Here is an 11510-nt window from a genome sequence, read left to right on the forward strand (position 1 = left end):
ACACTACAAAATTCTTCCTTTTAAAACTGTGTCTTCCCTTTGCTTCTCATGCTAAAGCTTTTTAGAACGTTTGCCTTTCACAAAACCCAGTCTTCATGAATTCAATACATCTCTACCTACACTCTTCTCCTGTCTGTAGCTCTTCTGTAGCACAGCCTCAACTTCTGATACGATTAAGTTGTTCTGTTTTTTCCTTTTCTCAGAGCTTTATGAATTTCTGCAGTGAAAACAGGAAGGAAAAACTACAGTAAAGCCCAGAGGCAGGCATATGAAAGCAACCTCTCCTGACAGTTAATATCTACCATACACTTTCCATTTTTGCCCCCTGTGGTGCACATTATTCTTTTTTCACTAGACCTCTGCAATATATGTTCATGCTTCATGGCAACATCGCAGTTCTGATGATATAGTAACAGGGTCTGCTACTACCTGAGGATACCTTACTTCCAAAAGAAAAGGGTTTTTTTTAAGCATGCATGTGGCATTTACAGAAAGCATGATGGTAGCACAAAACTTCTACTGCATTCAAAATGGCAACGCACCCCAAGTAAAACACCGCCTCAGACTTGTACCCCACCATTATTATACATAGAGTACACCAATATGTGATATATTTCTGAAATTCATCTGTGATTAATACAGGAGCTGGCACAGTCTGTTTAGCCACCCACATTTCCAGTTATTTTTGATTCAACATTCAGAAAATGGAACATACGGGAAAACACATCCTCCTAGAATGTATATGGACCAACTACCTGTTATATTTATTGAACTAACTGGGAATAACTGCAGCTCTGCAATCTTGATAGAAGCAATCAAGACAAATATTAACAGTATAAGAGCAGACTCAGATTATCAGCATAACACATTCATCCACACTGACAGTGCTGCCTGGCTGAACCCAAGCCACAGTGGAGAGTTAGTAACAATATTACTAGTAATTGTGGGCCATCTGGCAAGTAAGTATATTTTGTTAATCTCCTTTAACAATAAATATGTCTTCTGCCACAACTTTACAGTCCTTAACACGGAAAAAGATACTTAAGGGTATCACATTCGTGTTTAACATGTAGTTAAGAAAGAATCAGCTGAATTGTACATAATAGATAATCATTGAAGAATGATGTCATGAAGGATTTTCTGTCAGGTCAGAGGTTTTATTTAAGAGGCTTTCACATCTGTCTTAATTTCCAGTAGCACTGTTTGTTGGCATGCTGTTTGCCTTGAAATCTGTGCCAGAAATTGATTTAAGCTTATTTTCCCAACCTACTAGCTATTCTTGATAGTTTCAGTAGTTATAATATTTCATTGTAACAACATGTTATAAAACCTGTATTTACAGAAGAATTTTTTTTGCCTGTACTGTTACATCCTAAAAAATGTAGAAGGAACGTGTTTGCTTTCTCCCAGCCAGCTTAAGCCAGAAATGCACAAAATAATAGCCTGTCAACTTTTAGATAGCGATAAACAGTATCTTTGTCTTATAGATCTTCAGAAGCTTTTTGGCCCAGAGGTCATCACAGCCGAGCTAAACAGGCATTCAAAGTTTGTCTTCTAAGTTTGTACGCTTATTTTTGTACCTGTAAGCATTGCAGGCAGCCATGAAAAAGGCATAAGGCATAGTTATCACATGCTGAAGCATACAGCCCCCAAATCCAAATACCTGCCTAGATCCTTGCTGCCATATTCATTCACCCCTACACGCTGCCCTTCATAATTACTCCTTACCACAAAATGAGGAGGTAAGAAAAATTCTCTACAGCCATCCCAAATCTGCAAATGCCCATACCTCTAGATGAATGTAATCAGAACAGCAAATGTTTTCAGGGCAGATATATTTTCTGGCCTTTCTCATTTTGGAGCCTGACACTCTCAAGAATACTAATTTTCAAACAGTGCATAGCACCTGACACCTGAAGCTCCTTTAGTGTACCATCAACTGAGCATCCAAAAATAATCCTGGTGTCAAATTCAAAAGTGACTTTCAGCCATAAGTCTTACTGGCAATCAGCAGCTTCTGCAGGTTCAAGTTGCTTTTGAGAGTTGAGGTTTAGGATCAAGCATCACTTAGACATTTTTGAAACCATTACCTCTGCATATCCAGGCAGATTCACAAAAGGTTACTGGGACATTACATACAACATGATTTTGACCTGGTCACAGAGTTACTGCTGATTTCTTATAGCTAGGACAGAGACAAACTCACCTAATACCTCAGCCACAGCATGACTGCTGCTTTTCAGCACACATTTTGACAGGAGAACCAGCTTTCACTAAAAATAAACTTAACTGAAGAGCAAGGTATAGTAGTGTGGGCACATGAATTAGGGTTCACCTGCACAGAACACCCCTCCAGGCCATTTGAGGCAGTACTACAAGGGCAGCATACTTGAAGCTGAATCCTCTGTCATCTGAAGAATTATTTCAGATTTAAATCAGCCTTCAGATTTATGGCATGCAGTGTCATCTCTCTAGGGATTTCCTTGCAGTTTAGTCAGAGAGCTTCCCAAGTACTTTGAGGGGTGACATTATTTTTTCTCAATGATGTTCAAGCAGCTGCTAGCATCCAACTCAGTCAACAAAGCATCACCTTACAGTGGAGTCAAATTCAAGCTATTCGGTAGGAAACCAGTATTCATATTTTTTTTAGTGCTCTCACTACTATACATGGGGTCAAAGAGACAGGTAGAAATAAAGGGCCTCAAGGAACAGTATAGAAGATAGATATATATAAAAGAATATAAGATTTAAGAAAAGACACTGGGAACAAGAAGTTTTTAATTAGCAGGATCCTACACAGGAGAGGTGGCCTCGGCTTAACTATACCCAGTTTTCTGACCCTGAAGATTTATTTAAAGGTAGTTTTAAAACTGAAAAGTGGAAGCCAACATTTTACAAAAAAAAAAAAAATGGAGAGGCATAGATCTGGGCAAGGAACATGCAAAACTACAAAAGTGTAAGACAAAAATGAAGAGACATTTTTAGAAGCAGCATGTTAAAAGCATAGGCTCTACTAATTAAAAACTTTTCAAATATCTGAGAAAAACGAAGCCTTAAGTAAAATCTGTAAGGCCAACAGACAATCAAGATAGAAAACTTGCTCAGAGTAGAGACAGCCTTTGCAGAAAACTATTTTTACCACTGCACACTTTAGAGCCAGGAAGGCTCCAACCTTTGAGCCATTCCTGATAGTATCAACATGACAAAAGTCAGCTTTCACGTGCAGGGAGGTTAACAAGCTGGGCACCACAACTATCCCTTCTTTGTTCAACACATTCCCAGATGACCACAAATGGATGACCAGTGACAAAGTTTGGCGGTGATAAAAATACTTAGTATAACCCACAGCTAAATCTGACTGACATAGAGAAGATGAATGAACTCTTTCCACAGTGTTTTGGTGTGGTTTTTTTTAATCACAAGAATCTGGGATCTCCCAATGAATTTAGATTCGTGGAACAGATTTAAAAACAGAAGTTGTCTCTTTTCTTCAAGCTGTTCATAATTATGAAATCCATGCCGAACTACATTGCAGAAGACAAAAATGGGTTAAAAAGTGAATTAGAATCAAGGAGGTCAATTTAATTCATACTATTAACACTTCTTTAGATAGAATAGACTCTGATTTTATTATTATTAATTATTATTACTTATTATCACTTATTATCTGTAATGGGATATAACAAAGATAGGAGAACCATGCACATCCACCGCTCTTACATTTTCCCGTAAGTACTTGCGAGAAGCTGCTTTTGGAGAGCGAGCCAGGTAAGCCTTTCACCTGACCTAACACAGCAGTGTTTTTGTTGTCACCTTTAGGAACATTTCTCTATCTCAGCCCAGGTTCATGAGCAGAGAGAATATAAGGTGACAGTCCTGGAGCTGAATCTGAGACAGCAGGGACTGTCACATGTCCATTCTCCTCAAAAGAGCTTTGATAACCTGCTGTGCTGGAAGCCTTGCCCAAGCGGGAGAACAGAGGAGGGGAAACTGCAGTTTGACCCCAAAAGCCAATTCCTTTTATTGCAACTCAACATGCGCTACATAATTGTGGACACGAATGCAGCAAGTGTTTCAGTCCTCCCCTGGCCATATTTAACTTCTTTCTTTTAAGACCCACTTCTGTTTCTCCAATAGTGAAGAGAGCTGAATCATGTTTCTAAGAAAAGAAATCCCTATTTATTATTTCTTTTCTTTCATCACCATCCAGTTTTCTACCCTCATCCATGACCTCGTACAAAAGAGGCAGAGACTTAACTGATTGTCTAGAGAATACTTAAAGCATACTGGGGGTTTCTATAAGCCGGCCGTAAGTCATAGGAAGATGTTTCTTTGTTCTCACTTCTTTTCAGGAATATAAATCCAGACTTTCAGAACTTCTAGGAAATAAGTTATTCCTTTTCATCTTTAAAGCCTGTTCTAAAGCCACCCACACCTTCAATCACATTATATAGGCCAGGGTGTGTTACAGAAAAAAATGTTAGCCTCACGATTTTAAAATATTTTCAGGATTATACAACTAATGTATCATGGCACAAAAAAAAAAAATCAAAAGCCTCCTAAACAGTTTAAATACATTTTATTTCTTAGTTCAGCACTGAGACTAAAGAGAAACTAAGGGAGAAAATAAAAAGGGGCCTAAAGGAAGAAATTAACGAAAAAAGTTACTTGTTTTTACAATCTCTTTTCTTGCATCTACATTTATGGTTATTTTACCAAACAATTTAATAGCTGTGAAATATTTAGCAGAAGATGAATCACATATATTCCACAAGAAATTACTTATTTGTCATATATACTTCTACCTCCATGGTTTAAGTTAAGGAAACATTATTGAAGGCAAATAAGAGCCTCATTATGACCTAACACTGGAGTGGTCTGAGTCATTGTTAATAGTACAGTGGAAATAACTACATTACACTGCCTTTAGGGAAGAAAAAGCTAAATTTAGCTATGCAATAAAGATTAATCTTTGCACCAAGGAATACTTTTCCATTAATTAAGAGAGAAGTAGCAAATGTCAGGAAGACAAAAAAATATTAAGAGGTAACACTGAATTCAGCCAAACTTCAGAATGAAGTTATCAGCAAATGCTCCATAACACCATCATTCAAAATAATAAACACAAACCACACAACAACAACAAAAAAAAACTTACTCAGCTTGCTGATTGTGTACCTCTGCCAAAACAGCCATTATTTCATTGCATTCTCCCAACAGTCCTTAAAAAAAGATTGCAAATACTGCCCTAGCTTTGGTGAAAAAACTACCTGGCCTTGCTGGAACACAGTGGGAGAGGAAAAATGCCCCTGTATCCTAGAGATATTCTGACCTCCTAGGTGGAACAGTGCAAGAGCGATGACCAGTTCCCAAAATGTTGGCATATTACAACACAACATTAAAAAAACCGAGAACAGCACACAAGAACATTTTGAACTGCAAAAGCAGCAATTCATTCATCAGAGTTTGGGGATAGCTGATGTCATTGCACAAAGCTGAAACACTGCACATGAATCTGACTACCCACATTCAAGAAATACTGGAACAAGACTTGAAAAGAGGGAATATAGCAATAGAGCTTATAACAGGAGACTAAAGAAAGCTGATTTGTGTAGTCTAGTAAACAAAGTTGAAGAAGGGAGTGCTGCCTATAAATAGGTCAGGGCAGTAAACATCAGTGAAGAGTGCTATTTCAGATATAAGGCAGTTCTGGAACAGCAATAAATGAATAAGAGCTGACTGTGAATAAATTTAGATCAGAAATCAGAAGACACTAACCAACCATTAGGCCTGGTATGCCAGTGGACTGGTGAGTCAAGAGGGAAACCCACCTACTTCAAGATGGACATTGGTTAACCGATGACACTAAGTTGGCTTGTGCCAACAGTCACTCAGGAAGACTTTTTTTTTTTTTTTTTAAAGTTGTATGTTCCTAGTAGCATGTCTTTCTTCTAGATCAAGCAGTGATCCTCCTCACCGGCCTTGTAGGCTGCTGAAGCAATGAAAACCTCCCATTTCCTCTCCAGGAGCCAAGTAAGCAGTTTTAGAGAAGGAACTGTACTCACAACATGCAGCTTCTCACACCTTTCCACTTCCACAGTAGGGCTGCAAACAGATCACCATGTGGCATGGAATATGGTTCAGTCTCATCACATAATAGGAAGTAGCAGAGGAGAGTCACAGAAGATCAGCGACAAATGCTATCGCGCTCTACCCTCGCCAGTACTAGAGTTGTAAAGTGATTGGGCACATTAGTGAATTCTAGCTGCAAACTTCATCAATTTAGACTTTTTACAGAAGGAGAAGGGAATGGTTAATATCACTAAGCAATTACTCCTAGTCTCATGGATCCTCATTCCTGAATGAAAGCCTACACTGTATTTTGTAAGCAGGTGGTAACATTCTCTCCCTGCACTTTGGGTGGACCAAAGACCAGTGAATGCAGACAAAAAAAACCACCAGCAAGCACTGCTAAGAGGCTTGACAGTCAGGACCACTAGCTTAGCACTGTGCTGGGCTAATGTGGTCCTACTGGGCCTGGACAGCTTCTGGTGAGTTTAACAGAACAATCAAGTTGTCCTTGGTTTCTCCGCTTCATCTCAGTATTGGTCTACAATGCTAGCCTTGACAAGACAACTTAAGACAACCGTATTCTCTCACCTTCCTTGGTCTTCCTTTGGACAGTTTGGCTGTCATCTCTTGGGAAGGGGGGGAGAGGGCAGGAGGCGAAATTAAAGACAGATAGCAAGCTGCTTGCAAGAGCGTCCCTGCCTGGAACACTTGCTTCCTCTGGCAGGAGGCACTCTAACCCTTCAAGACAACAACAAAGCTTTTTGTGTTTTTGCTACACTTTCAGAACATCATTGACAACAAGATTGCAGTAGTAGCATGTATTGAACATAACCAGTAGGAGTTATTAGTATTGCCTTCATTAAACTCTTCCCATTGCTACACCACATGACATACCCATCTGTTATGCTGCAACAGAAGAGATATCAAGCAGCAGTAGCAACGGCTTTTCTTTCTGCAATCTGAAAGAACTCCATGGAGATAACATGTTCTGAAGGTCTCCTAACCTAATGTACCATGCCATAAACCTAATGTCGGCAAAGACAAAGGTACATAAACTGTTAGAAGAACACTAAAGGGGCATGCACTAAATTACCATCAGTGACCTCACACCAGTCTATTAAATAGAAAGAGCATGTAAACTGATCCATTTACATGTTCCTAACAGATGGTTCAGAGGCACTTTGTTGGGAAAACCAAGGTAGTTTTCTCAAAAGATGGAGGTTAATACATGATGCTTTTTACCACACAGGCCTTAAACAGGAATTGAAACCATTGTGTCACTCAAAGACAGACAGTGAGGGGAAATAAAGCTTATTTCAAGAGGCACCTTTAATAATTAATACTAATGTTCTAATAACTACATCAGTTTTTACATTTTTATATTACATGCTTGTACTTTAAACCATTTCTTAAGAATTCTCATTGAGGCTGTTTGCCTATCAAATATATAAAATACTGTGCAAATATTAAGACATTCCCACAAGTCTTGGGCGAAGTATATTTTGCTTATACTATTTCCTATGTAGTTGCAGAGTTACTTTTTCAGTATCCCAAATAATAAGCTTTTCTTAGAAGTCCATCTTTCATGTAACATATCTCAACCTAGGAACAAAGAACTATCATTTAGCCTTGCCAGATTATGTGCATATAGATATATATATGTATTTCTTACACTTGTTTCCTTATATAGTTACCAAAAACATACTGACCCACTTCCTTAGAAATGCTTACCAACTCATCTCTAGTGTTGATACAACAAAACTTTGTTAGTTTTGTCCTAACTGTTCAGTACAGCAACAATAAAATACTTTGAATTTGCACAGCATACCCCATTGCAAGATCTTCTAAATAAGAAGAGGTTCTCCAAGTTTAGATGTGCTTAATGGAAGCCCTTTAAAGTATCAGTTACAACAGTTTATTCCATTTCTTCAACTGATATGACACCCACATGGTAAATAGAGACTGGGAAGATAAGGAAATGAAGGCAGCGTTTTGTACTGCACCCAGGAGGACCTCTACTGGTTGCCTTGGTTGGCCAGGGTTACCCCAAAATGGACCTGGTGCGTTATGCACACCAGCGCTACCACAGCAGAAACCTACACCACCAAGATGCTTCCTGGCATTACAGCATCTTGGCACAGACCTGAGATTGAAGCTTTAGACTCTCTTGTTTAAAAGGCATGTTTTTTCTCTTCACTGAAGTCACGACTGAGCTCCGTTGGATTAAGCTTTATATCAAGATCTAAATTCTCAGATAGGTGGTTAGTGGCTGCCATCCCACTCCCAGCCTGGTGGTTTTTCAGGTTATGTGAACCTCTACCCCCAACAAGAGAGTATCACAGCCTGCATGAGCTTTCACCTGCATCCTGAAGTTCATCCTGAAGTGTGAAATACTGTATTTCAATGACCTATGGAGAAGTTTCCTGAACTTTTCTGGACCCCTTGCTAGGGTCCAGAAGACCACTGCAGTAGAGCTATTCTTGGGTTTTAGTCTTGAGAGGAATTCAGCAACAGCCAGCCTGCAGATGAGCTCATTTTACCTTAAGCCTACCAACCCCCTAAGTGAAAATTTCAGAGCAAAAGGTAATTCAATAGGGAAATAAGCAGCCACTCTCTATTCAACAGACTTTTTCCCCAAGGATGCATGACTGCATTCACACCCGTTTGATCCCACTGGATTTCAGACTAAGCCAAGAAAACCAGCGTTCACAGACACTACTGCCTCACTACTGAGGTGCAACAAGATCTCTCTGGTGCCTACTATGTTCTTGTCTTTTATCTTTACCCACTACTGATTTGCAGCACAAAGCAAATTCTGTGCTCCTCTCACCCCTAGAGAAATGCCAGCTGCTTCTGGGCAGTGGGCCTTCCCCAAAGGATACTGTTACCCATGAGCTTCACCACAGAAGCGCTGTGAGGAAATCTGGCATCCTGTACCCCACAGGCTGCTCTCATTCTTTGAGCAAATCCCTCTTTGCTGTCAAACACGAAGACACAGGAGCAGGCCTTTTTACAGCCCCCTCTCTGCTAGTCACAGCCTAGTTGCAAGAGTCCTGGGGTTAACAGCAATAAGAAGTCAGCAATTCTTTCCATATGCCAGGTATCAGCTACACAGCTATAAACCGGGAGGCATCCTAAGGAAAGCTTTTCTACTGCCAGTTCAGGATGTTGCCACATGCACTGTGACAGAACTGCAGTCACACACGCTTATTTACCTACAAACGTACTGACCGCTGACCAGGCTCGAGCACCCCACAGTGGATGATGTGCTCTGGAGACCAGAAATCACAGTTCACCAGCGTAACAATGTTGTATGCCCAGTTGGTTAAAAGCACAGCTGGGGTCAAGCAAGGTTTAATTATGCAGCGTAGTAAGAAACAACACCTCAGTAAACATCTTCCAGTTGCAGTCAGAAATAACCTACACCTGGCAACAGCTGCTCCCCTCTCCCCACCAGAAATACACCAGGAGCATAACCCACACGCACACCTGTTTCGCTGGGAGCAGGTAAAGCAAATGCTGTCTTACAGACAGAGATGAAAGCGATTCTTTTACCGAGTAACACCTCCCTAAGGCACACGAAGGTAGAGCTCCACAGGAAGGCCTGAGGTTGCTCTGCGGTGTGACTGAGCAGCCTGCCTGCAAGAGTTGATCTGGTCACTCCAGAGACACCGCACACCCTTTCCTAGGAGGGGGGCAGAACCAGAACCCCATCCTACCCGCTTCTTGGCAGAAAGCAAGCAGAGCAACACCCCTCCTACCTGAACTCGGGGAGCAGGTTTGGCCGCAGCCCATAGAAAGCTGCCGAGAGAGTCACCAGCCAGCCGGGTTTGTAATTCCCATTCTCACACTCCAGGTATGGCGAGGACCACCTGATGTGGCTCTTATCAGCAGTGAAGCCCTCCCGCCTCTTCCAGCTGTTCTCCAAAGTTCTGGGGCCAGTGTTTAACACCTTCCTGTGCAGATGAGGCCTCCACTTGCGCTTCAAGCCGTGGAACCACTCTGTTTCCACAGAGGCGTTGGCTAGGCGGTGAGCCGAAGAGGACAAGTCCTGCAGGAGGACCTGGCTCTCATGCCGGCTGGCCTGGAGGAAAACCTGGGGGGTGGAGGAGAAAGGCTCCGCGCTGAAAGTGATAGCTGCCCTGGAGATGTTGGGGTCCCCCTCCAGGAGGCTCCTGATCAAGGCGCGGTACCACTCCAGGTCCTCCTGCAAGTTCTGCTCCCGCGACTTATTGCTCTGGAGGATCATGTTGAGGAAGTTGGTGGCGTGGGTGAGGGTGTCCAGGGCCCCGTGCAGGGAAGGGTGCGAGGTGAAGCGCGACTTGCCGGCGAGGCTGGCCAGCTCGTACCGCCCGGAGCAGTTGGCACGCCGCAGCTCCCGGGAGTCGCCCGTGTAGAGGAACGAGGCCACGTCCTGGGGCACCTCCTCGGCGAGCCGCTGCGCCAAGATGGTGCTCTCCGTAGAGCGGCTCCGCGGGGCCGGCGGCGGCTCCCGGCTCTTGATGTGGTTGTAAATAGGCTGCCTCCCTCTGAGAGCCCGCTCCCGGCCGCGCACCGCCTGCCCTTGGCCGGCGGCGGCACCGAGCCCCCGCTGGGCGAGAAGCAAGAGAAGAAGGAGCCGGAGCAAAGCCATGTCCCCCGGCGCTCCCGGCCGCGCAGGCACAGCGAAGTGGCTGAAGATGGGCTTCGCGCAGGCGGCCGCGGCGCAGGGGCACGAACGCGCAGGGGCGGCCGAGCGACAACGGGACGGAAAGCGGCCCCCGGCCCGCGAGTCACCTGTGGCGGCGGCGCCCGCGCCCTCCCCAGTGCGGGGCGTCGCGCAGCCCCGCCGCCGGCGCGGAGCGGCTCCCAGCCCCTCCGGCGACGGCAGCGACTGCAGCGAGCCCGCCTGCGCCTCCTCCCGCCGCGGCCACCGCGCTCACTGAGCCGCTGCCCAGCGCAAAGCGCAGGGGCGGCGGCGCCCGCGCCCGGCGCAGCGGCGGGTCCCCCCGCGGCGCCCCGCCGCCACCCGCGCTCCGCCGCTCCGCATCCTTCGGGCGCCGCTGCCAGAGAGGGGGGGGGGGGGGGGGGGGGGCGCGGCGCGGGAGTGCGACTCGCTGCGGGGATCGGCGGGCGGGCGCTCGGCTCTCCGAGCGAGGACCCCCAGCTGCGGGGGAACTGCTCACCGGGCGGCTCCGCCGCGGGCAACCCCTCGCCAGCCGGCACCCCTTCCCCGCCAGCCCTTATAGGTGTACGCCAGGCAGCTGCCGCCCTGTGTGGCCGCCTCGCCTGTCAGTCAGCCGGCAGCCATTCACGGGGCAGGAGGACGGCGCTGTGCGGGACTGAGGGAGGTGGTGCTGCCGCCGCCGAGAGGCGTCGAGGCACCTCGCCTCACCCGCCGCCGGCCCCGCGCGGGGCGCAGACGCGGCCCCCCCCCCCCCCCCGCACCGGCGGCCGCT

General features: G+C 45.0%; 1 protein-coding gene across 2 annotated transcripts in view; it reads right to left on the reverse strand.

Moving 5' to 3' along the window:
* The window catches only part of GPR158 (G protein-coupled receptor 158), a 210039-nt gene extending 198736 nt beyond the window's left edge, over nucleotides 1-11303 (reverse strand). For both annotated transcript variants that reach the window (XM_037386259.1, XM_037386258.1), the window contains exon 1: nucleotides 9834-11303. In XM_037386259.1, coding sequence (XP_037242156.1) covers nucleotides 9834-10705 — 872 coding nt within the window. In that variant the 5' untranslated portion in view covers nucleotides 10706-11303. The remainder of the gene's footprint in view (nucleotides 1-9833) is intronic.
* Between the last annotated feature and the right edge of the window lie 207 nt (nucleotides 11304-11510).

The sequence above is a fragment of the Falco rusticolus genome, chromosome 4, assembly GCF_015220075.1.
Source record: "Falco rusticolus isolate bFalRus1 chromosome 4, bFalRus1.pri, whole genome shotgun sequence".
Taxonomy (NCBI): Eukaryota; Metazoa; Chordata; class Aves; order Falconiformes; family Falconidae; genus Falco; species Falco rusticolus.